This window comes from Rhinopithecus bieti, unplaced genomic scaffold (genome assembly GCF_001698545.2).
Source record: "Rhinopithecus bieti isolate Rb0 unplaced genomic scaffold, ASM169854v2 scaffold_13351, whole genome shotgun sequence".
NCBI lineage: Eukaryota > Metazoa > Chordata > Mammalia > Primates > Cercopithecidae > Rhinopithecus > Rhinopithecus bieti.
In genome coordinates this window covers 2412291-2438351 of record NW_016807514.1, presented here as the reverse complement: position 1 = coordinate 2438351, position 26061 = coordinate 2412291, and the positions used below count along the sequence as shown (strand labels likewise).

The window sequence follows — 26061 nt, the reverse complement described above, 5'->3', positions numbered from 1 at the left end:
ACATTCTGTGTTGGTCAGAAAGTCCCTGAAGGCATCCTCCAGGGCAGGCAGCCTTGGCCGTATGTCTGCCCGCGTCTCAGCAAGGCTGGGCAGGCCTGTGAATTCTCTGCCTCTCACCTTCAGTGTGCTTGGCCCTGGACTCAGGATGGCCTGGAAATGCAGACGTGGGACCCCGGGAGGTTACGTGGAAATCCGGGGCAGAGTGGGCAGCCTTTCACCTGCCAAGCCTTCCTGGTTCAGCTTCTCCACTATCCCCACCCCAAGAGAGTAAAGCTGGGCCCTGAGGGGTCCCAGCTGCAGCCACGGTTGCATGGACGCTGCAAGACTCCAGAGGCGGCCAGTTTTTCACGGCAGATCAGCCCGGAATTCCTCGCTGCAGCCGATCCTGTCACTGTGTCCCATTAGGGAAGTGTGCAGTCTTGTTTGGTGGCGCTCTGCCTCCTGCTGCCCTCACGCACGGTGGTCTTGAGTTCGCAGGCAGCTGTGACCGAAACCCAGGCGCTCGGGCCTCTGCATGTTATCCCTACAACAGATTCGAAACATTCCTCATGTGAGAGAAAGCAGAGCTCCTCATCTCCCTCTCCCTTCCCGCCGATCCGCCTCCCCCACTTCTTCAAATGGAACCAGTTCAAGGGAGGCCAGATAAGTGAAAGGCTGGGATAACGCCCTGTGGAACTGCACGGCCCGAGTTCGAATCCCAGTTCTGCCACTTCCTGGCCCTGTGACATTGGACGACTTAACCCACCCTCTCTGAGCCTCAGCATTTTCAGGTGTAAATGGGGATTATCGTAGGATTATTTCAAGCATTAAATAGGATAATGCAATGACACCCTTGGCAGAGCTAGCGTGTTCGCTGTTGTGATTATCACTGTTCTTTTATTTCAATCAAGAATAAAATACAACGGGAAACAGCTGTACTTCTGGCCTCCTTGGCTTGCAAGTTTGTGGAACGCAGAAATGCGAGTCCACAAATGCTTGCTTCATGAGCAAGCGGCATGCATGGCAAGTGAGAATGAGAGAAAGACTGAATTTGATCGGGGAGGGGCCAAGGCGGGTAGGACACTGCTGGCTGCTTCTGCTTCCTCCATCCCCAGAAAGTGCCGCCTACCATTTTTAAGGGAACTAAAATCCCATGTTCTGCTCTGATATGGATCCACTTCCAGATCCTGAAGGGTTCCCCAAACCTCAGTGAGTGGTATCATAAGTCATAGCCAGAGAAGAGCCCAGATTTGGGGAGGTCAGATTCCTCCGCCCAGTCCTGGGTCTTGGGGTTTTCAAACATGTGTGTGACCCAGGCGCCGTGACCAGGAGATCTACGACCCTTCTTATTCACTTATGATTATTAAGAATCACCTTAATAAACGAGGGATCAATCAGCAGAGTCAAGTGGAAGTGCATTAATATGATTCTGTCAATTTCTAGGTCATTTCTATAACTAAAAAGGGTTGAGATAAAAGATAAATGTTTGTATAGAACCAGTCATTGATCCTGTGATTTATTTTCCCCGTGGAAAGAGAAGCTCCCTGGGGAGATGCTGGCGCAGAACCCACCGGGCTGCCTTGGAGGACTGCCAGTGGGGGAACCTCCAGCAACTGCCCCCTCCCCAGGATGGGGGTGGCCGGTGGCCGCGCAGCGCCTAGCACCTCCTGCATCGTCGGTGTGGGGAAGGGACCATCAGCATTTTCAGAAGCAGGGTGGAAAATGGCCAGCGGTGGACCTGGGAAGGCACACCTTTCAGATATGAGTCGGGACAGCCACTTCGGGGTTTGCAATGCCAGAGCTTGGTGTTGGTTTAAGTGAATGGGGGAAGGTACAGAGCACCTGCCAGAGCTAAGGTTCCTTCCTGCTGCTGCCACTCGTGGTGAGCAGAATCTATCCTGGGGCGCAAAGGGCTCAGGCTGAGCATGAATCATCCCCTGGTCACAGACACTGGCCTTTGGGAGATGGAAAAACATTCCACCAGCATCCTTCTCCCTGCCCCTGTGGGTGCGGCTGGCCTGGTCTGGTCCTGTCTGCCCAGTGGGCCTGGAGTAGTCTCCTTCAGCAGCCTCCGTGTGGCCTCCGTAACTTTACCAAGTCAGAAGAGCCGACGCTAGATTGTCCCCTCACAAATAAACTAATGACAAATGAAGAGGTCAGGGTAAGCTTTTGGAGGTGATGGATGGGTTTATGGCATGGATCGTGGCGATGGTTTCTCGGTGCATTCTTACGTCTCCAGGCTCATAAAGTTGTCTACATTAAATATCAACAGCTTTTTATATGCCAATCATACTGCAATAAAGTGTTGGGTGTTTTTTTTTTTTTAAGTGGGGGGAAATTCTATAAACTCTGGGAGACTGTTGAGATGGCCTCTCGCAGGTGGGAGTGGCTGCTGGAGGATGGGCACAGGGCCCACAGATGTCCTTTGGTTTGTCCTGGCTGAGCCTGCGGACCTTGGCTCCTTGACACTCCCACCAGGTGGGATGTGACTTTCAGCGTTTGTGATTGGGTTGGTCCTGGTGTCCTGGGGGTGTGCTCAGGGTTTGGGCACTTGGCACCCGGGCATAGGACGGCTGTGTTGATTTTGTCTTCAGGGCTGTCACCCCTGACTCACCCCCTCTTCTGGAGGGCCTTCCTCTGGGGTAGCTTTGATGTTGCCTCTCCAATAGGGTCACCCATGGAGGGGCTTCCCGGGACAGGGGCTTTCAGTGCTCAAATCCAGACAGTCCTGGCCACAGGTTGCTACCTTTGTCCCTGGGGCACTGACACGGAGCCTGTAGTCCCTGCTCCAGCGGGGCTGGAGCTGTCCCCGCTCCGGCAGTTCATGTCCATCCTCAGCTCCCCAGGCTGCCCCCGCCAGGCCACTTCCAGGCCAAGCAGCAGCAAGACAGGCGGGAGCCGGGCCCTGTGCACTGAGGCCTGGGTATCTGATTTCCAGACGCCTGCCCAAGACGCCTGGTCCAGCGAGAGGCCCTGAGCCTGTCAGGGTGGCCAGGGCAGCTTCCCTAAGCCCCATAGTCAGAGAGGCACCCCAAGCACAGAGCCCCTGCAGGCTGGATGGCCGGACCCCACAGTGACTGTGCCAGTCCCCCCCCCAACCCACAGGCCAGAGCCTGGTTCCCAGGAGCCCGGCCCAGGTGAACATGATCATGTAGCAGCTCTGTACATCCTGCAAGGAGAGCTCCCATTTTCCATTCAGTAGCTCACGATTTATCATTCGGTAAATGCCACGTGGGGTCTCTGCTGTGTTCCTGCTCGGAGGGGCCGTGATGGTGCCTGACACCCTGCCTTTGGCCTAAAGGGGTATCTAATCCAGGAGGGAGGACGAGCCTGCCTGTAACAACTGGGCAGCTTTGAAGTGAGTGCCGGCCATCCTTTTCCAGGCTACAGGGCTCTAATGAAAGTTGGTGGAGAAATGCAGTGTGAGTGGGTTGGGTCAAGGTCACCTGCCGTCCACCTAGAACCATCAGCCTCAACACCACCTTCCTAGCACAGCAGCTACAGAATGTGGAGGGCATCCCTGGGATCGGCCCCCCGGCGTCCGAGCCAGAGCCCCCTACCGAGCCCTGTCTGCAGGGCCTTGGGCCCCTCGAGGCCGCCCAGCTGCTCCAAGTCTTGGCGTTCCTGTTCTAGAACCCAGGCCCTCAGAAGGAAGCTCTGAGACCAGCTCCAGGAACAAACAGCCTCGCAGAACTTTCTCCTCATTTCCAGGGCATGCATGTCCAGTTCCTGAGCTGGCTACAGGAGGCTCTTGGTCCGGCCACTGCTTCCCTTTCTCATGCTGGAAGTCATGACTCTGTCCAGTTCCTGAGCTGGCTACAGGAGGCTCTTGGTCCGGCCACTGCTTCCCTTTCTCACGCTGGAAGTCATGACTCGTCATGAGCCATTGATCGCAAGGGCCACACGTCACCTGCTTTGATGATTTACATTCCCTTCCCCCGGGGACATCAATCTTCCAGAAGCAGAAGGAGGAAGGCATCCACAGAGGGCCAGAAGCAAGGCTGGACACCCCTGTGCTCGGGGACAGGGGCCTGCAGAGATCCTTCCTGCTCGCCCTGCTGCCCAGCAGAGAAAGGGCTCTGGAGCCTGCACCCCAGGGGCTGATAGCCTCCTGCCAGTCCCCGCACCAGCTGACCCTCACCCGCTCTCACCTTGCTCCAACAGCAGGTGCTCCCAGGTGGAGCCCAGGAACAATAGGCGTTCCCCAACTCAGCCTGACACGGGGGAAAGAGCACCCCTGAGTCCAGGATGGGGGTGGGTCTCAGCCACGTAGACCCCCGGAAGGCTGCCATGCTACAGGGCATCTCCAGGCTGGGCCCGATCTCCCCAAGGCCCCTCCTTTGGAAAGGGCTGAACTGCATGTGTGGGGCGGGGCTCTGAGATCTGGAGCAGCCCATGGAGCACAGGGAGGGGTGTTGTGTGGTGGAGGAGCTGTGTCTTTGGCTTGGTGGAGAATTCAAAGCTGTGGCTGGAATGGCCCAAGCATTCCAGAAGCTTGGGAAGCTCTGAATGCCGTAACCTGCACTCTCTGCTCTCTGGAAAGGGATAGCATGGCGGGGGCAGTATCCAGAGAGCAGGCGTCCCTGCAGGCACCACTCCCCCCCAGACAGCTGCAGCCCTAGTGCAGGTGGTCAGTTATATCCCTACCCCAAACTCTACCTTGTGCCCCGAGGTGCTAGAGGCAGAGGGCAGAGCAAGGTCACAGCCAGGGCAGGCCAGGGGGACCCCACAGTGACTCCTTGTCTCCCGCAGCCCCAGAGGCTGGGAAGGAGGCCTGGAAAGGCCTGGCGGGGGGCGGCTTTCCAGGCCAGGAGCGGTTGGAGTGAGAGACAGGCCCCCCACCCTAGGGCTCCCAGCAGCCTCGGCCTCTGAGAGGCTCCCATGACTTCCAGATCAAGGACCACAAACTTGCTAATGGCCTGGGGGGCTCTTGTCTGACCACTGCATTGGTGATGAGGACTGACAGGGCAGCTTGCAGGCTGGAAGGGAGTGGGGGTCTCCTAGGTGCTTCACCGGCAAACTGTGCCGTGGCCATGGGTCCCACACTGATGGGTGCCTCCGTGACCTGGGCTGGGGGCCAGGGCTGGTCAACACCTGCGTGCCTTTAGGCTTCCCTGGGAAAAGGGGCTGTCCAGGCTTGCCCTCGGTATGCACTACCTCCTCGGGGCCCACTCACCTCGATCTTGGCAGGGCTCATGTGAATCCAGGCTGAGCCCGGGTTAACACTCCCCTGCTGTGCAAATTCGGAAGGCTCTTTTACCTCTCTGAGCCCCTTCCTCTTCTACAAAGATCAGGAAGCCATAGCCTTCCTCATGGGAGTGTTCTGGGATTTAGATGCATTAATATGGGCCAAGTACCCACTGCGGAGCCTGGCCTGCCTGGCCCTTGGCCCTCCACCTCACCATGGAGGCCTCTTATCCTGGACAGCCTCCTTCTCTGTGTGAGGAGAGCTAGACAGGTCCTAGCAGATGGGGGAAGCTGGGGGCAACAGGCCAGATGGAGCCCACTGCGGGGTCCCACACTTGGGTCAGCAGGGAAGACCCCCACATACTCCTCTGAGCAGACACGAAGAGGGAGACCCTTTGGGGACCCGTGCACACAGGAAGCCATCCTCCCTGCAAACTGTCCCTCCTCCAAGCCCCACGCCCCCATCGTCCATTTCTTGCCTCCATCCAAGAGCCCCTGCCCAAGTGAAATCCCTCAGCCTGGTCCTCAAAGGGCCACAGCAACGCCCCCCCAGGCCCTCCCAAACCCGGGGCTCCTCCATCTCTGGGGCGCTCATTTGCCCCCTGCTAACACCTTTGTGCGTGCTGCCTCACTCCCAGCCCCCATCACCTCCTGGGCCCCCCACCCGCACTTCGGGACCCCACCCGCACTTCAGGACCCCACCCGCAAGAGGACCTCAGCTCCCAGACTTGGAGGTCTTTCCTCCTGCTCGCGTTGATGCTGCCGTGGAAGGCAGGGTGGGTCCTATCCATTATCTCTGCCCCAGAGTAGTGAATTCTGGACTAAACACTGTTTCCGTATTTTTAAAATATGTCCAAGGCACCCTCCATGGGGCAGTATAGACCAAAGGTGCTCAAAACCGCTTATGAAATGAGGACATGAAGGGGTGTGGAGCCTGCTCTTGGGGGCCAGGGAGAGAGAGGAGGCGCAGTGCTCGTTCAGTCTTCACCCCACAGGAAGGGAGATGCACGCGGGGCCAGCCTCACCCGGGCGGCGTGTCCAGGCCAAGGGGCAGCGCTCACAGGCCGGGCTGCCAGCGAACAGAGTGTTCTTGGAACATCAGAAACAGAGCAGGCCATGCCCAGATTTCAAACCTTCGAGGCCTTGCTGGCCAGGCGGGGCAGGGCCAGGCGGCGGCAGCCCTGCAGGTTGAGAGAAAATCACTGGGCGTGCATTGAAGTCTGCTGGCCCCAGCAGTCGTTCTCGTGGCCAGAGCAAAGCAGAAGCCCCATCCCACCATCGGCGGAGACGCTGCCTGCCTGGAGCTCGGGTCCCATGGGGTTGGGGGCGAAGATGCTGCATCCTAGTGCTGTTCCCTGCTGCGGGCCCTGGAAGCAGAGCGGCCTGGCTTCTCTCGTTGGCCAAAACAAAGACGGTTTGGAAGGTAGGGCTTAGGGGCCATCCCCTTGTGTCGCACAGCCCCGTGGGGTTCTCATGAGGAACCCAGGCCACCGCTGATGACAGGGCCCAATGCAGGAGGCTTGGGAAGGCGTTGGTGGTTGGGGTCGGGGGATGTAGAGGGCAGGAGTGAGGGAGGTGGCGGCTGGGAGTGTAAACAGCGGCGTAGAAACCTCTGTGCGTTTCAGGACGGGCTCTCCAGAGCTCAGGGTCCTTTTCTGCGCCGTACTTGACTATGTAAATATTTTTCTTAGGAGTAAAGAGAGAGCCTCCATTCATTGGATAGATCTCACTTGAAGGAACTGAGAAGTATCTGTTTAGGCATAAAAGCTAAAAACAGTGTCCAAGGAGCTTTAAAAAAATCATTTCTGTAGCTCAAACACGGCCAAGCTGATTTTTTTTAATGCAAAAAATAGATAAATATTACCCGACTCCCGGTTGAGAGCTCAAGGGTTTGTGTCAACACCAGTGCAGTCTTTGCTCTGGGAGCCAGAGCCGGGGCGGCCGGTGACTAACCGCCTTTCACGGTTCTTGCGGGAGCTGCCAACGGGAAGCCACCCAGCTCCGCTGGAGCCCACACGGCCAGAGGGAGCTTGGCCACGGAGAGAGGCCTGGCCGGGGTTCAGGTGCAAGTCCCGGGTGGAAGGGCCTGGCATGTGGCTTCTTCCTGCTGAGGCATCCACCCGGAGGCCTCTGTCCCACCGGCGCACGCCCCGGGAGTCAGGAGGCCCGCATTCGAGTGCGGGCGCCACCCTGAGCAGCTCCTCATCAACTGCCCAGTCACTTCAACTCTGCAGCCCCTGTTTCCCGTCTACACAGCAGGGGCATTGCTGGTTCCTGCTTCCCACATGTGGTTGTGAGGAGGAGGTCTGCATCCGCGGTGCCTGAGACAGGCCCCCTACATGCAGCAGGGCCCCAGAAGATGACCTGCTGCTGTTATGATTGACCTCACCATTGCCATCACCTTGAGGCAACATTTACACCAGGGAAATTGGCAGTACTCAGGGCTTCCATTTGGAAAAGAAAATGAAGAATAAGATTTGTTCTTTAAAAACTCCATCTCTCAGAAAAGGAGGATGTGTGGGTGGCTCTCCAAGAGTTAAATGATCCTGAGATGTGGAGGCTCAGTGTGGCCTGGTCATCAGCTTCCAGCCCTGCCAGGGGCACTGTTTAGTTGGGTGTAAAACCCTGCTGAACGTGTAGGCTGCAGGGAAGCTGGAGCTGCTGACCACCAAGACCTCTGCTCAGGCTGTGTCTCCAGCAGAACCCTGAGCCCCTCGACCCCACAACCTCCCAGCAGTGAGCAGAGCGAGGTTTGGAGCCTAGATGGGATGTGGGGGTTGTGGAGAGCTCCATCAGCTCTGCCATTTAGACACCCTTGGGTGCCCTGCACAGACAACCCTGACCCCCCGACTCCACCCATAGGGGCTTCTTCAAGGAGAGGAGGCCTTGGAATCAGCTTTTAGTAGGTTCTAGACTCAGACCCACATCTTTGGGTCCAATGAAGCTACTTCAGAAATGGGCAAGAAAGAAAAGTAGGTTAGAACCAGGCACCGTGGCTCACGCCTGTTGTCCCAGCACTTTGGGAGGCCGAGGCAGGAGAATTGCTTGAGTCCAGGAGTCAGAAATCAGCCTGGGCAACACAGTGAGACCCTGTCTCTACAAAAAATACAAAAAATTAGCCAGACATGGTGGAGCATGCCTCTAATCCCAGCTACTTGGGAGGCAGAGGTAGGAAGATCACCTGAGCCCAGGAGGTCAAGGTTGCAGTGAGCTGATCGAGCCACTGCACTCTAGCCTGCGGGTGTGGGGTGGGGGGGGAGAGAGAGAGAAGAAAGGAAAGAATTAAGAAAGAAAAGGAAGGAAGGAAGGAAGGAAGGAAGGAAGGAAGGAAGGTTGGTTTAGAGCCGAGCTGGGCATGGTGGCTCACACCTATAATCCCAGAACTTTGGGAGGATTGCTGGAGTCCAGGAGTCCCAGCCTGGGCAACAGAGTGAGACCCCATCTCTACAAAAAATAAAACAAATTAGCCAGGGTGGTGATGTGCCTGTTGTCCCAGCTACTCAGGAGGCTGAGTTGAGAGGATTGCTTAAGCTCAGGAGGCTGAGGCTGCAGTGAGCCATGATTGCACCACTGCACTCCAGCCTGGGCGAGACACCCTGTTACAAAAAAAAAAAGAAGAAGAAGAAGAAGAAAAAGAAAGAAAAGAGAAGTCAGTTAGAGAGAGGAGGTTTGCTCTCAATGCCAAGAGCAAGGGGTGCATAAACTGGAGTGTTGGGGGCCCTCATGGGCCTCAGCCTCCAACGCGCCAGGCTCCGTTCACCTCCCGCCGGTTTGGAAGCGGCTCCGTGGCCGGGGCTCACTCTGGGCTTCCTCCTTTGTTAGGTTCTCGGATACTTTAATAACAGATATTTTGACAGGAGAGAAACCTTCTGGGATCCATTTGTGACACCAAACAGCAAGCTGAGCCCCCCTGGGGCCGTGCCAGAACTCCAGAGCCGTAAGCGCCTCTGCGTACGTGGCCTCTTTGCTGACTTTTTGGAGAACAGAGGGTATTTATTTTAAGAGTCAAAAAAGAGGTTCTGACCAACCCCACTTAGCTAAATCCTGGCACTGGTACCCGCAAGAGAAGCTAAATGCCAGAGGTCAGACCTCGCTTTTTTGGCTAAAACGCTTAATCAAACACACCTAATACTTCTGCCGGGGTGCGGAGAGGTGGAGAGCACGGTGGCCATTGCCAGCAATCCAGGGGCCAGCGGTGCGTGTGCTGAGGGCCCAGCTAGCAAAATAAAGATGGTTTTCAGCAGAACAGCGGCTCAGGCAAGGGAGGGGGCCAGGGCTGGGGAAGCCAGGGAGCGCGTCCAGCCGTTTTTCCACCTGAGCTCAGCAGCGAGTGAAGAGGCAGAGTTAATGGTCTTCATACCTGCCAAGGTGGGCTGTGAGATGGGGCAGGCAGTTCCGGAATGTGGCTCAGGACCCAGTGCCCCTCCTGCAGGAGGCCGCTTCTCTCTCTGTTGCCATCGGGCGCCGGCTTCCTCTTCAGGGGGTGCAGGGCAGCTGGGGAGGGCTCTATATCTGTGTGGCTCTTCCGTGGTTCCACACTGGGCTCCGTTGTGACCACAGTCCTCAGCAGCCTACACCCTCAACCCGAAGGGGGCCCAGGCATCGTGCTCAGAGGATCCAGAGAGACAGCCGGGAGCCCAGCAGCTGTAGCACCTGCCCCCACCACCACCCCGGGGCTGGCCACGTCCCACCTCCTGATGCCACACCATATGACCTGGCCCTCCTGGTCAGTGCGTCGCATGTAACGCCTTCAACTATTGGGGCCAGTGTTGGAGGTCCATCCCTGCGTACCCACCTGATGACAAGCTCCAGGGAGCAGGAGTGCTGGCCAAGCCCACGCACAGACCCTGTCAGACTCTGCCAGAAAGGCAAAAAGGGCCTCCTCATGGCTTGACAGATGGGTTTATGGGGGCGTTCCATCCCATCCGGCCACTCGGAGGGCAGGGAGACAGGAAGATCAGGCCACCAAAAGTGCAAGTGAAAATGCAGCTGGCCACAGCAGGAACGGAGCACACCCAGCAGAGAGCAGCGTGGACAGAGGGAGGGGGAGGGCGGCCCCCACCTGAAAGGCTTTGCATCTGAGGCCCAGGGTGGCATCGGTGGGTGGCTGGAGGGCTCTCACACTAGCCCTCTCTGAATGTGAGGATGCGGTGTTAACGGGGGCTCCTGGACTGACCTAGCTGGGGGGTGATGGTGGGGGTGTCACTTGTGTTGGGAATGGCTTGAATGGGCTGTGGCACGCACTTTCCCACCGGGAACAGGAAGGAGCCTCCAGGAAAGTGCCCAACCAGAGGCCACCAAATGCTCCCAGACCAGCGCCAGGCCCCTGTGGGCTCTGGGCAGGTGTGTGGGTTTTTGAGCAGGCACTGGCAGGGCAGGGTGAGGAGGACAGGGCCCTCTCGCTGGTGGTGTCTGCGCAGGTGCCTGTGACTTGGCCGCGAATGGCAGAGAGACGCAACCAGCATCTCACTCCTCGATGCGCCTCATGAAGCAGGCAGGACTGGGGAGGCCCTGGTTCTGGTTTCAGCCCAGCCTTTAACTGGCAACGAGATCCACAGTTTCTCTGCTCGGGGCGGCTCACTGTGGTGGGATCTGTCCTTCTACTCTCAAGAGCTCCAGGGCCACCAGTGGGATGGGCATCCATTTCACCAGACCTGGAACGGCCGAACGGTCCTCCAGCATCCAGAGCGAGGGCAGATTCCACCTGAGCACTGCCTTGAGCTCTGCCTCCAGGGGGGCACCGTGGGGGCTGCTTGCACAGAGGAGCCAGTGCTGAGTCAGTGCCTACCGAGTGCTGTTACAATTCTGTCAGAATTACAACTGGATTCTGTGACGCAGAATATGGGCTTGAGGGGTACTGGCAGCCTTGTGGTTAGGAAGGCCTGACCCCACAACCCGAGCTGAGTATTCAAGTCATCAATACGCCCCAAGCTCTGCCTCCAGCCTCGGCCCCGCGGGCAGGTCACACCCCTCCTAAGGCTTTCTCCTCTTCCAAACGCAGCCCATCTAGGTGCCTGAATCTAGCAGCCATCACTGCCATTCACATTAGCGCGGGGTGACCCAGAAGGCGATCAGGCTGGGCCCCGCTGTGGCTGGGAACTCCAGCTTGTCAATTGCGCCTTGGCAGGCACGCTGTGCTCCGTCCTTATGATGTGTAAAGTCATCATGTAATATTGAGGGGAGGGGAAGGAAAACCTTTGGCTTGAGCATCATTTCTCCTTTTATTTTTCAAGTATCAGTTTCAATCTTGGTTCTATTCTTATGGAAACAACGTTGCGGTTTCCGTATACTTATCCGCGCACGGCCACTTTGGGTCCAGAAGGGAAAAATCCAATTTCTAGAGCTCGTTTGTCAGTTTGCTTAGCACAGACAGCACTCTGGGATGGGTCACTGAGACGCCGCCCCTCTGGAGTGCAGCCTGGTGGCTTTTAAGAGGAGACACCCGGCAAAATGCTCTCCAGAGCCAAAGAACGCTCCAGCCGGAGCAACCCGGGAGGAAGAACAAGCTGACTGCTGGCCCACTCCAGCCTCCCTGTCTCGGCCTCTGTCACACGTGGGTGAGGGGGCGGGAGCTCCTGTGAGGCCCACAGCGAACTGCTGGAGGGTCCTCAGTGGCCATCCCAGGCCCCTGCATGACACTAGGCACAGCGGCTTTTCTGCCTTAGCTTGATTTCCTTTGAGAAGTTTCCTCCAAAAGCCATGGGGGGCATCCCCCTCCCAGGGACATGGATGGGAGTGAAGAGCCAGTTAAAACGCTCACACCTCTGATTTGCCAAAAAAGAGGAAGCAGAGACATGGCACGAACTCCCTCTCTCTCCAGCACCCACCAAGCCGTCCTTCTGCAGGGCGCTGGCCAACCTCTGCCCCTCGCTCTGGCCACCCGCCTCTGTTTCCTGGTACCACTGGGCAGAGTTCAGCTCCCCCCAACCTCCACCTCCCGAGCTGGACTGTAAGCCCCCAGAGGGCAGGGACCGCACCTTGCTGTCCCTCACCCGTCCAGGGCCAGGCACAACACAGGCCAAGTTATGTCTAAATACACACGGTGTGATTTGTCCATGGAACTCGGAGGAAATACAAATAGAGTCTGTTCAGCATCCGGGGTGTCCGTGTGCTCTGCCCAGATGCTTCTCATAAATAATACGAATGGCTCACCTTGAGATGCCTTGACCTGGGTCCCCACCCAACCACTAAAGGGCCAGAGTGAGTGACACACTGTGTCTCCATCCCCGGAGTGTGGTGTTTCCAGGGAGGTGAAGTCCCTGGGGGGGGGGGGGGGGGGCTTGGGGTCCTCGGTGATTGGGGAGCCTCTGCTGGAAGAAGGGGTACCTGCGATCAATGGAGCCTTCATTTCCTGCTGTGGAGAAGCCGCTAGGTCCCACCCTGTGACTTTTGGGGACAGTGGATCTGCCCCCACCGTTTAGAACCCAGTGTAGCTTGAGAACGACGTTTTATCAGAAACTAACAACCCCTCTCAAAATTGTTTTGCAGCAAATACTGACGGATACGGAAGTGCCGCCCCAGGAAGGCTGCATCCAAAAGGTAGGAGAGCTCGTCCCGCGCCGCCTCGGCTCCCCAGCGTTCCCGGAGCTCCTGGCAGGGCAACCGCCATCCCAGCAGTCCCTGAGTTAACAAGCGTGCCGTCGGAATGTTGCTGGCGGGCCCTGAGCAATGTGTTATCCGTGGACTGACGTGTGCACAGGACGGTGGCTTTGCTGGCATTAGCAGGGATGCTTCTTTTTATTGTGTGGGGAGGTGGGGATAATGTCGCCGTAGGGTCACAGGTACAGGGCCAGCCGCCACTCTCCTAACTCCCAAGAGCGGAGGAGAGCCCTGTACCTGTGGGAAAGCTTCAGGCCACGCAGACAGGAAAATTAAATAAACACAGGTTGTGTTTATTTAACTGTCTTCGCTGGATACTCTCATGAAACGAATACGGGGAAAAATTGGCTGCAGATTCAACAAAGCCTTTTGCTGCACTCGTAGCTTCCAAAGAAGCATCGCTTTAAATAAGCAAACCACGAGGCGAAAGAAAAAGTGTCCACGTGGCATTATCCACAGCTTTGCTGACTGGTGGTGGGTAACGGCTGGTGGACAAACATTAGCTCTAACAGATTCAGAGGGAGAATGATATGCAGAGAAACACACGGACCCTGGGGAGACACACACAGTCACACGTGTCGCTGGGTGTGCACACTGCAGTCTAGACGGCCAGGAGGAGGAACGGCCTGGAAAGCAGCTCCAAAACCTAGAACCCATTCAGCAGCCAGAACTCGGCTTCCAGGGGCTATGCATTGTCTGCACGCACGCACAGACGTCCACAGACACAGGCACGCTCACACGTGGTGGCTGATCTCCTACTTTCTTGGGTTTTCTAGTAAAATTAAAGTAACAGTCCTTCACTTGGCATCTTTGCTTTAAAGCAAGATAAAATGTAGAGAGTCACATTGACACATCTCCACCCAGACAGCATCACGGGGGACGGGGGGCACTATGGGGGCTGCTGGCACAGAGGAGCCAGTGCTGAGTCAGTGCCTATCGAGTGCTGTTACAATTCTGTCAGAATTACAACTGGTTTCCGTGACGCAGAATATGGGCTTGAGGGGTACTGGCGCCTTGTGGTTAGGAAGGCCTGACCCCACGACCTGAGCTGAGTATTCAAGTCATTGATATGCCATTTTTCTCCCAAAGTCAAAGGAAAGCCCTGTGCTAGTTCCACCAAACTCCCAGTCTCTGAGCTGAGGCATTTGGGCGGAGCTGCCTATGAGGGACGGGGACCCACCATCTGGGCAGAGCTATCCGCAAAGCACAGGGGAACCTGACCCTTCTCTCCAGGTTCAACCCCAGAGACATTGATTTTAGAGAAACCATGGCAATGGAGACTTCTTCTGAGCCCGCAGTGACCCACGGAAAGGCCTCTGGAAACTGGGTGAATGGTTCCCATGTCCCTCCCCATCACTCGTGTGGCTGTGTCTGGCCTGCTGGGGTCCTTCTGTCTGAGGACAAGGTGTTAGTTCTCAGTCCCCGCTGTCCACAGGACGCCTGAGGTCTTCCTGCGCCCATGTTTGACTGCGCCATGGAGCAAATTCCAGGGCTGGTCTTTTCCACTTTCCCTCTTTCTTCTTTCCTGCCTCTTTAAATGATTTCACATTTTCTTAAAGGACGTAGAGGAGCAGGAAACAGTAAGCAGCGCTGCTGATTTCCGAGAACTGCAGTATTTTCACTTCCCGCGAAAAGTGACCTGCAGTCAGTGCGAACCCCTCAAGCTCTGGAGTGAGCCTGAGAGCATTGAGTCTTCCACCCCACGCGTCCCTGGACCCTCTGACGTTTTCAAGACGCTCTCCTTGGCCGTGCCTCTCCTAAATGCGTCGTGGAGGTGGCCTGGCAGGAGGTTAGAAGGGGATCCGTTTATGCTGGGAGGGATTGCTTGGTCTAGGAACAGGGGTCAAGGCAGAAGGTTAAAAGGTCAAGTCTAGATTTAAAGGGCACGGAGGAGGCAAGTGCTGGCTGCTTCTGAACCAGACTGAAACAGGACAGAAGGAGGGTGAGGTGGGCACCACCTTCTGTGTCTCTGGGCCACAGTGGGTTTGCCTTTTTGTCTTATATATGGGGCCATCAGGTCTTGCCCAGTGTGGCCCAAGATCATTCTTGAGAGTGGCTCCCGGGGTGGGTATGAGGTGCTGTCCAGCCAGGGGCCTACTTCCAAGTGCCCAGGGCAGCAGGCATCCCTCTGACGCAGGCGCTTGGAAAGCTGGTTGAGAGCCTTGGGTTGGGCTGAGGAGTTCCAGGTTCTGCCATCCCACAGAATCAGAGCAGACCCAATGCACAAGACCCCCCACAACACCACTGCAGGGAGCTCCGTGCAGGGTACGAGAGCCAGCATCAAGGGCATTGGTGGGCGGTCCTGTCTAAGCAGGCCTCCTGACCCCAGCCCAGGGCTCCTCCCTGCCGCTGCCCTGCAAGCCCGGTCCGAGGGGCTGGGGGCTGCCTGGAGGAGGCATCCTCACCCAAGTCCTCAGGCGCAGCTCCACCAGAGGGGGAGGCTGCCACACAGCACTGCCTGGGCCATCAACTCACAGTTTTTTCAGCCTCTACACTAAACGCCGTCAGGTCTGGGGGATTCGAGTGTTTGCCAAGGCCACGCTGGTGGGAGAATCAGATCCCTAACCCCAGGGCTCTGACAGGACCCATTCAGTTACATTTCCAGGCACTCTCGGGGGGCCGGGGGGAGTTGGGGCTGAGAGACTGAGAGATGTGAGCTAAAATTCAAAGGCAAAGGCTTCAGACTCGGGGGCCAGGAAGACCAGGACAGACAGCCCTCGAGAGGCATCAGTCCAGAGGCCCCACCCTGCAAACAGAGGCGCCACTTAGAGCTATCGGTATAGGTGCAATGTGTGGATTGCTACGGTAACTGTGCACACCGTGGTGCTGTTTTCAGGATGAATTCAGTGCAATCCTTACTTATAGGACAAGGATCCTGGTTTCGGGGTTTTGTAGTTTGCGTCACCCAAAGGCACACTTGGGAGCATTAAAAACCTCATAGGGGAACATCACGGTGTGTGGGGGGGTGCGCAACTCCTGTCTCTGACTTCAGTTCATCCACCGCTGGGAGGGTTAAACTTCCTGTTCTTTATCTGCCTCAGTGAAATGTGACGAAGTTAATTAATTCAATCAGCAGCTTGGCACATGAGCTGCAGAAAAGGTGATATTTTGTGGGGAAGCCACGGTTAGGAATTTTAAATATCAGAGAGCGAGGTTTCTGAAGGGGCTGGACGCAGGATGACTCTACTCAGAATGTACAGGCGAGGGTGGCCGGGTCCGGGGATGTATGGAGGCCTGGGATTCGAACCCGGGACTGTGCGCGGGGCGGGTCTCCTGTGGGAGCTACAGAGGTGCCTCCCGTCAGCCCCGCCCCCGCCCCCAGGAGGGCGGAGCCACCAGCAGCCGCAGGGGAGGGTCCTCCTTCATCCCTCCTGTGCCCCTTCAGCCTCACCCTGGCCTCCCGTGTCCCCTCTGTCTCCCACCGGGGCCTCCGCGCCTTCGTTCACTCCGCAGCCCGTGCAACCGCGCAGCCCAGAGCTTTGGCCTCGTCCCCGCGCCCGCCCTGGTGCGCCCTGGGCGCGCGTTACCGGCGCTTCCCAAAAGTCACATTGGCTGTGGGCCGGGCTGCGTCGCGCCTTTGCTGGCCGCGGTGCGGGGACCTCTGGGACCGCTCCCTCCAGCGGACTCTCTATTTAGTCTCTGTTTACTTAGAGGGAAAGCCCGGGGGCTCCTGGAGAGCAAACATCTGCGGGAGATAATCTAGCGAGTTGTCCATCCATCACTCGGGGCGCGCGGCTCCCTGGAGAGCCCGCCAGAGCCGGTAATAAAAAGGCCGGGCGAAGAGGCTTTGGGGACGAATCAAGAGCCGTGTTAAGGGCTCGCTGAAAATGGATGGAAGACATTATTAAGGCTCAATGGCCATCTTATCAAAATCCAATAGGATAGACATTTGGCAAAAGGCTTAAATTTATTCTTTGACTTTCTGGAGGGCTTGAATTTATCCGTTAACAAGAGTGTAGTCCACCCGGGAGATGCTATCAGCTGAAAGAATTTTGATTCAATCTCTGGCGATATGAAAGGGGAAACATGGCCCGGCAGCCTTTCCCTTTGTCCACTTTATCGTGTTTTCCTTCCCCCTCTTGAAAAGGAAGGACGTGTTAATACAGAACGGGAAAACACAAACAAAAGGAAGTGACCTTTTCTCTTATTTTATTTTCTTTTCCCCTCCGCTTCTTTATCCCCTCCTCCCAAAATAAATACATTGTGAATTCGCTTGGGACGGCTAGGCCTGAGGACCTGAAAAAAACCCTTCAGAAGCTTCGGAAAATGCGTCCACCCCAGCCAGCCCCCAGGGCGAGGGGCGGGAGTGCAGAGGCTTAGAGGAGGGTCAAAAATAAATCGAGCTAATAAAGTCATTCCGCTGGAAGAGGGGCCCGTGATGGGTCCATAAATCTCTCCCGGTTATTATTATTACATACAAAATGCTACAGGTCATAAAAGTCATCTGATAGCCCAGCCTCGCATTGTCCAAACAGGGTGATTGATTGATAATGATGATAATTTGTGAAATGATTATTTGGATGTTAGAACCATGGCCTGTCCCACTGGGCTGTGGTGCGGGCATTTTCTATAGCTCGGCCCGGGCAAAAGGACTCCGGTAATGAGGAAGCCAGAGGTTTTCTGTGTCCGTCCCGTGGGGACTGGGGGCTAATGAAGGATGACTCCTGAGCCCAGGAAGATGGGAGCGAGACAGACAGGCAACTGCTAAGTGTCTTTTGTGCAGCAGTTACTGGAGGAGGCCACACACCCTGAGGTCTAAACGCGGCTGGGACCTTGCTGGGACTCCGGGCAATTTTCGAGCGGGATAACACCAAGTTCCTGGCCATGCCGGGCTTTGAGCCCAGCGCAGCACCACGCAGCCAGAGACTGCTGTTCGGTGTCCAGGCCTGTGGCTTACTGTATTCTGTTTGTATTGTTTTCCTCCTCAAGGAGGCTGGACGGATGGGGAGAAAAGGAGTGGGGGGCGGGGGTAGGGAGGGGAGGGGGTGGGGTTGGAGAGATGCAGGGACCCTGAAAAACAGAGCTGCAGAAGGAGGTGCTGCTGTGCATGCGTCGGGCTCAGCTGGTGCGTATGGGAACTAGAAGGCTCTGTGGTGTGTACCGGATCTAGAAGGCTTTTTGCGGCCTCCCTAAGCTTGGTTTTGCTGAGGTCTATACCAGCGAGGTGAGTGAAGTTCAGACCGCCTTTCCCCCTGTTCCCTTACCAGCCAGCCAGCAACACAGATCCCGCCGCAGTGCCGTCGCTAAACTGCATTTACCTACCCATGCGCTTTATTACCAAAAAAGAAAAAAAAAAAAATACACACCCAAGTCCCTAACCCTAAGAACCCTGCTATCCAAATTATTAATTTGCATGTGGGATCAGTTATGTCTTTATGAAATCCAAGTGTGTTTAGCTGCCCCGGAGACAGCCCCGAGTTGATTTTGATAATCTCAGCCTGAATAGACTTGCTTCGTTGCAGTAAGCCGCGGACAAAAGGCTGGACAGTGGCTGAAAGCCCTTTGACGACATGTCTCTCTTTCCATTGTCCCGGGGTTGCTGATAAAAGAACTGGGAGTCCATTAATTCAGTGAATGAACATATAGTAAAGTCAGTCCCCTCTTGAGAACAATAATGTTGAGGTCAGCTACGGTTACCATGGAAACTAAGTATTCCTAAGAAGTTTGCATCCTTCATTTTGCTGAATCAAAGGCTGCAGGCGGAGAGGTGTAAGGCGGCCCAGGCAGCAGAAAGTCGGAAAGCACCGCCCGCGCCATCGCCTTCCCAAGGCAGCGCTGGGCCATGGCCCTGGGGACCCTTAGCTGCCCCGGGGACCAGCCCAGGTGCCTGGCTTCCGCCCTCTCCACCTTCTCTCCCCCCTCCCCTGACCTCACTCCCAGGATCCTGTTTTCACAACTGTTGCGGCTTGTCTGGAGAGGCTGCTTTGCTCCCGAGGCTCCAGTCCGCAGGGCAGAAATCAGGCCCGAGGGAGGGGCCACAGCCACAGCTCCCGTGGCCTCCAAGGTGGCAGCCGGCCCTGGGTGGACTCTGACCTCTCGCCACCTCGCCACACCTGAACTTGCCCCCTGGGGTAGGGCGGTCCCGCAGGGGCCCCTTCACAGGCTGATAAGGGTGATTAATGGCCCCTTAGCGTGGCCCAAGGTGAGTTATGGGCAGCTCCAGGCTGAGTGACGACTTTATCAACGTAACCTTTTTGCCGCCTCCCCTCCCCCCATTCTAAATTGAGTTGATTCCACTTACCCCACCCCCACCTCAGCCAAAGGATCCCTTGAATCAGCGGAAACCGTCAGATTTGGCTGGGAGAGGTGTAGCTACTTACCGTCCCACGCAGTGGCTTATTACCTGCTGTGGTGGTGCCGTGGGCTCCGCCCTGCGTGTCTGAGGTGGCTTCCTTTCTGCTCTGCAAGGCCCCAGGGCCTGAGGGTGCCAGGGGCTCAGGGCAGCCTGGGGAGGGCCGTTGTTCACACAGATCCAGCCCAAGTCCTAGAGTGCATGGGGGGACATGAGAGTTTCACTTGTCCTTTTTCTGTGTGACTGAAAGAAGAGCCTGGGTTTCTTTCTCACCCTGAAGCATCCCTGGGAAGCTTCCGAAAGGCCTACGAGGGGTACAGCCTGGCATAGAGGCCCCGCAGAAGTGGGGCGGTGTGGACGGAGCCTGGAGGGCAGGGCAGGGAGCTGTGTCCCCCATCTTGGGGTCCCTGGCTCGGCATGAGAACAGGTGGCTCTGGGGACTCTGCTGTCATCAGGAATGACCTCTATCGTGCTAAGCCTTTATGCTGAAACTTAAATTCCAGTAGCAGACAAAACATCACAAATTTTAGGACACACTGAGACGTTGCCTTAACCCCAAGTTAAACAGAGGGGTCTTCTTACCTTGGAGACCCAGAGGAGCCAGACCAAGCCAGGGCCCCTTCCCCGCCCACCCCTGCCCTTTGGGCCTGGTTCTGCCCGGGATGGTGCGGCCCCCTCAGCCTTAAGCTCCAGGCCTTGCCGTTTGGTTTCCTCCTTTGCAATGGGAGATAATGAGTCTCACATGCTGTGTGGTTCAGGGGTGAGGTGGGGTGAGCGCGTGTCAGTCAGGCAAGCTCTGGGCACCCGGGGTGAGGTGGGGTGAGAGCTCGGCAGTCAGGCACAGCTCTGGGCACCCGGCATCTGAGAACCCATGTCTAGGGCTTGGCTGCTCTTTACTGGGTGTGGGAACGAGGGGACCAGTCAGGGTAGTGGGAACCCAGCGACCAGGGTAGTGGGAACCCAGCGACCAGGGTAGGGGGCCCCTGGGCAGACACCTGCCTCTGAAGTGGCACCATGGCCCCTGCGGGGGTCAGGGTACACGGGTACTGCCCTGGAACCGGCACCCTTTCTCCACAACCGAACCGACGCCACAGGGTGCCCAGGGCAGCCCCTCCATCGTGGCCACCTAAGCAGCTCCCGCAGCAGAGCGCACGGGGAGACCCTGCAGGCGGGATGCCTCTTGCAGGCACAAGGGGAGGCCCCGCAGGCAGGACACCTCTCGCAGGCGCCTGGTTCTGAAGCAGGATTTATTGGCTACATTACCAGCTTTATAGGAGCCAGATGGTGGCGTCAATAAACCCCGTCCGTAATCTTCAGGTGGGTGCAATATTGAGTTAATTAAATTGTGCCGCACTATTAGGAGAGAAAAATAGATCAGCTCTGAGCCGCGCTTAGCCTCTTCTGCTTTAAACACGAACACACACCTCAGCAAAGTCTGCGGTAATTGGTTTGGGTGGGGAGTTCTCTCTTCCACACAGCCACACCGCCTCCCTTCTAAGACACCTGCCAAACCTCGTTACCACGATTCTCATCACCTGGGCTTCTGTGCACTAGTGAGCCGGGGGGCCGGTTCCCCTCCAGGGTAAAAGAGGGCAGCTTTCCTGGGTGCTGGGACTACTTGGGTCCCTTCCCAAGGCCCGGCTCCTCACTGTCCGTGATGTCATACTGTGCCACCCCGCTTCCCGAACCCTGTCTCCCCCTAGATGAGGTACCCAATGGCCTGAGGACACTTCCCTCTCGTGGTGCAGGTTGAGTGCTCCCGGCTCTGAGGGCCGGGCTCTGAGGTCCTGCCATGCCCAGTGGTGTCCCTGTGCGGGCACTGGGGGCCGCGCTCTGCAGCTGCTCCTCTGCATAGCGGTGTCCAGGCCGGGCCCCAGGTGGGCCCTGAATCCCTCAAATAGAGGGAGGATCTTCCCAGGCTTGTTGGGGTCCAGTCCTGCTCTAGAGCCAGAATAAGGCTCTGGGGAGAGTGAGGGCCTCGTGTGACCAGTTGGGGCTGCGGTGGGGGTCCGTGAGACCTATCTGGCTGGTGGAAATTTTCCGCAGGAGGTGGGCCCCTCGTGGAAGGTGGTATCTCCCCACCTTATCTAAGAAGCCACCTGCTGTTACAGAAAGCACCTGCCCCGGGGGTGGGGCTGGTGGGCGGCAGGGTGGGGCAGCCAGGCCCCGGGAGAAGGTTGCAGATCCATAAGCATCCCAGGCTTGTGCTCCATGAGCCTACTTCTCTGGTGGGGGCACTGGCTTCCTGGGGCCGACCATGATCCCACAGGGGCATGGACCGTGGGGGTCCCAGCTGGGGCCACTGAGCAGCAGTGCCAAGCCTCCCCCTCCTGCCTCACTGCCACTGCAGGTTCCAGGCTGGCCATGAGACGATGTGTGTTCAGCCTTGTGTTGAGGGGTAGGGGCGGGAAGGAGGGTCATGCAGGAAAGAAGGAGAAAGGCAGGGTGTGTGCTCGTGGAGATGCGACATTCCCCCTCCCTGGTTCCGACACCGGGCCGTCCTCTACCAAACACCAGCCGTGTGTGCAGGGACCCCTCCAGCCTGCTTGCTGCTGCTGTGCTTGTCACCTTCGCTTACAGAATGCTCTCCAGGTGCCACACGCTCTATAGCCTCCACGATTCTCCTGAATGTATCCCCACACTAGCCATCCAGGTAGTATCACCCCCACCAGGCCATGTCAGAAAAGAATGCACGACACTCTTAATTGCAGGAGACAGTTTCCAAACGCCAGCCTACAGACCTCACAGTGGGGTCCTGAGGGTCGCGTGCAGCACATGGCCTCCCAGACGGGTCTCAGCACGAAGTCAGGGCTGCCCCCAACTCTTCAGGAGCCCAGCCCAGGATGGCACTGAGCTGTCAACACAGTTGGGCTCGGAGAGAGGCAGGACGGACAGGGTGGAGTTCTGGGAGGAGGTACGGTGTTCATCTGTGGCCACGGTGGCACAGGGAGGGGGCGGGAGACACAAGCCATCCTCCAACTCGGTGGCTCGAAACCACACATGGTGCCTCTCCTTATCGCATTCGACTTAGCAGCTGCGGACACGCAGCAGGGCTTGGTCCACACTGGCGGTTGGGCCCAGTTTGTCCTGACTGCCTGCCCTCCTTGGATGCTGGAGCTATCTGGGGGCATGAAATATTCCTGGTGGCAGCAGAAGAGGACGGCAGACACACATAGTCCTCATCCTCCTTAGGCCCTGACTTAGAACAAGTCCATCGTCACTTGTGCCCGAAGCCAACCCCACGGCCACACCAACACCCGAAGCCAACTCCACGGCCACACCAACAGCACAGGGGTGGAATGAGCTCCGCCTCTCAGGGAAGGGACATGGTTACATGGCAGAGAGCAGGTATGTGGCACAGTGACAGCACCTCACCTGGCAGTGGGACTGGAGAACAGCTCAGGCTGCCCCTTGCTTTCGCTGATGCTGAGTAACTGGTAGTGAGGTTGACCAGGAGGGAAGAGGAGAAGAGACATCGGGATAAGAGAAGATAAACTGGCCTAATCCAACCAGTCTGAGAAGGCTGCATGCTCCATGCCTCCAACCCCACGGCACTCGGGACAAAGCAACGCTGTAGAAGAACCAAAACCATCAGGAGCTGCTTCGGGCTGGGGGGCAGGATGAGTGGGCAGAGCAGGGTCAGGGCTCTGTGGGACACTCCCAGGGTGGGTCCAGGTGCCATTCTACATTCACGCGTGACCATGACCCCTGAGGTCAACTGTGGACGTCCGTTAATAATAACGGGCTGATACTCGTTCATCCATTGTAACAAGAGTATCACACCAACGTAGGTGTTCATCACGGGGGAATCGCGGGGAGAGAGGGAGAGAGTGAGTCGAAGGGAGCAATGTACTGTCCATCCTGTTTTCCTGTGCGCCTGACATTGCTCTAAAAAATAAAGTCTTCATTAAAAAAGAGTTTTCTAGAAGATGCATGTTGTATGCAAACAACATGCACATGCATAAGGACACGTGTCTGAAAAGCCCGGTTGGAAATAGTTTTAAATGATAATATCCCTTTTTGGTGAGATAATGATTTTTTTAAATGAACACCGATGGGGGTGTTTTACTTGTTAATATGTTAAGTGAAGCACGTAGGGTTGTGCCACCTGCAGCAAACACTCAGGAAATGGTAAAGGTAGTCAGTGAACACTGGCAGTACCTGGCAGGCCTTGGAGGGCTCTTCTAGTTGGCTGGATTCTAAAATCCTTGTGGCCCAGGGTTGTGGGTCATCCCTTCATGTGTGTGGGTGCCATTGGCACAGCTGGCCCCAGTTCATGGCTCTCTGCCTTCCAGGAACGAGGTAGGATGAGACTTTCTGCCCACCTGGGGTTGGGTGGAGCATCAGGCCGGTGAGTATGAGGGTAGGCACTGCCGCTCTAGGCCGGGCACCAGCTGCTGGTGTGGTCCCTCCAGAGTTCTTTGCTCTCCAACACTGCAACCAGAGAGTCCCAGAGAGCTCCTCAAGTCTTTACCACAAGCAGAGCTGCCCTGCCAAATCACACTGGGCTTAGGAAAAAAATAGAAGTCACACGTTTATTTAGGAAACATAAGACTGTTGTTTGGTTAAGACAGAGTTTTAGAGGCTGTTTGTTACGTTGGCATAACCTCCCTCACCCTGACTGATCTGCTTAGCGAGTTCCTTGTGTCTGATTCAGTTCTACATTTTCAAAACGTCCCTCATTCATTCATTCACTCACTCATTCATTCAACAAATATGCCTGCCTTGGGGTCCTGTAGGCTGGTGTTTGAAGACCCTTCTCCATTTAATAGTGTTGCCGGGATACAACCAACCACACATTGAAACCCACAGAGTCGGAGGGCTAATTCACTGTGATGCCATTTTCTATTAGAGACTTGAGCATCCTTGGATTTGGGCACCTGCAGCGGGAGGAGGTCTGGCTGTGTCTAGGAAGCACCTACTGTGGGTGGGGAGCTGTCCTGGGTGCTGGAGACATGAGGTTAGATTCCACCAAGCTCACCAGACTCCTCCTGGAGTCTGAATTCTTCTGGGACCTCAGTTCCCTGCAACAAGGACCTCTTAGGCCTTTGCTTTTGGTGCCCCAGGTCCCTGGGGACCTTCAGCTGTGAGGGTCCAAATCAGATCATCACAGACCTTGGAGGGTGGGAAAGGCAAGCATCTACTGTCCTGCTGTGGTGGGCTTGGCTGCATCCCTGTACTTCGCAGATTCCGAGGGGTCACCTTCTCGGGGCTATTCCTCTTATCTGTTATCTACGGGGGGGAAATTGTGAGGATAACAAATTGAGTTTGGCCAGAAAGGGTGGGATTCTTAATGTAACAGATTCCGTGCGAGTGTACCAATTTCTTATTTAGTAATATTTCCCTCTTTGGATAATACCCTCTTTCAGCGTTGGCCTCTTTTTATGCTAACGGGATCCATGACTCCACCTGACACCCACTTCCATCACCCAGGGCTGCATTGGGAAACTGTTTCTTCTTGCCCAGTTAACAAGATGTTTCTCCAGTATAGTGTTGATGAATTAAGTAATAAAAAGCAAGACGTATTATTTTATGTTGGAACCTCGCCTCTGTTATTTCTGAGCAATGGCCAAGACTCAGATTATTAGCCACAGAAATGTTTGAATTGCCTGGGATGGAAAATTATCACATAAAAAGAGTCTGGTCTGGTGTTCATCACGGATCAGCTGAGAGGAAGTGGAGATATTCAGAGACAAAAAGCATCCACTGTAGCCGGCTCACACACACCGGGTTAGAGGGGCAGGGGCCAGCGCGCGGCGGTGTCTGCTGCGGAACGGGCTCCCTGCTCGAGCCAGGCCAGGGCTTGCTTCTTGCCTCCCAAACCTGAGGCTCTGGGTTACCAAGGCCCCGAAAGGGCAGATAATTATCGGAAGAGAATCTGAAGCCTGGGCACCCCAGCGAGCTGCAAAAATAAAATGAGGAGGAGGACTTTTGAATAGATTTCCTCCCTTTGTATTTCTGTTTTGGACGAGAAATGCGGAGGTGGGAGCGAAAGGGAACTGGCAAAGTGGAGAAAGCAGCAAATTAGACCGGAAGGAAGGCCTGGATTAGTGGGCACCCTGGGCCGGGGGAGGAGCTCCAGGGACGAGCAGCACCTCCGTCCTGTGTCTGCCCACGCACAGCCCTTCGGCAGGTCATACCAGCCTGAGGGGAGGCCCAAGTCGCCTTCAGCTTACCCACGAGGAGGGTCCAGGCCAAGTCACCCTCAGCTTACCCAAGAGGAGGGTCCAGGCCAAGTCGCCCTCAGCTTACCCATGAGGAGGGTCCAGGCAGGCGCCGGACGCAGAAGGTCCCGGGGATTCCTTCCAGGGGCTGCAGCTGGGGCTGGAGAGACATCTCTGGGCCTCGTTCACCACGATGATCATGCCTGGGCGTGGCAGCACCCTCCCTGTGCAAAGTCTGGCCATGCTGGGCTCAGGCCTGGGTGGTAGAGGCTGCCCCTGCAGCTCGCCAAGGGATGATCTTAGGGCACAGCCAGTGAGTGCTGGGGCCACACAGCGGCCCTGTGAGGCAGCTGCCTTTCTTTCCCTCCACATAATCGTGAGAAAACTGCATTCAGACAGGTAAACTCACCACCCAAGGCCACATAGGCAGTAAGTGGCAAATTGGGCCCCCCAAGAAAGCCCTGAAACCCAGACCAACTAGTGAACAGGAGGCTGGGGCAAGAGGGGACCCGGTGAAGTGTTTTGCAGTGCAGCCCACAGCCCGGCATGATCTGGGCTGTCCAGGTTTCTGAGATTGGAAACAGTGTGGTCCCCACAACCAGCCCCAAGCGAGGGATTTCTGCACGAGCCACCTCCATGGGCCTGGTTTGCGCCTCCCCGCTCCATGGTGGGACCGTGTCCTGGGCCTGGGATATGCCTCCCCTCTCCATGGTCAGGCCTGGTCCCAGCTGTCGCTCCCTCGTTAGTGCAGCAGGTGCCGTCTGCGTGTCCCTCATCCAGGCTTCCTTACAGGATCTTCCATTACAAAGTTGTGGCCCTCAAACTCTCCCCATAGTATCC

General features: G+C 56.5%; 1 protein-coding gene across 1 annotated transcript in view; it reads left to right on the top strand.

Moving 5' to 3' along the window:
* Positions 1-26061, top strand: part of PRDM16 (PR/SET domain 16) — a 253864-nt gene that overhangs the window by 46973 nt on the left and 180830 nt on the right. Inside the window, 1 exon segment of the mRNA XM_017882422.1 lies at positions 12655-12705. Within this exon segment, the coding sequence (XP_017737911.1) occupies positions 12655-12705 (51 nt within the window).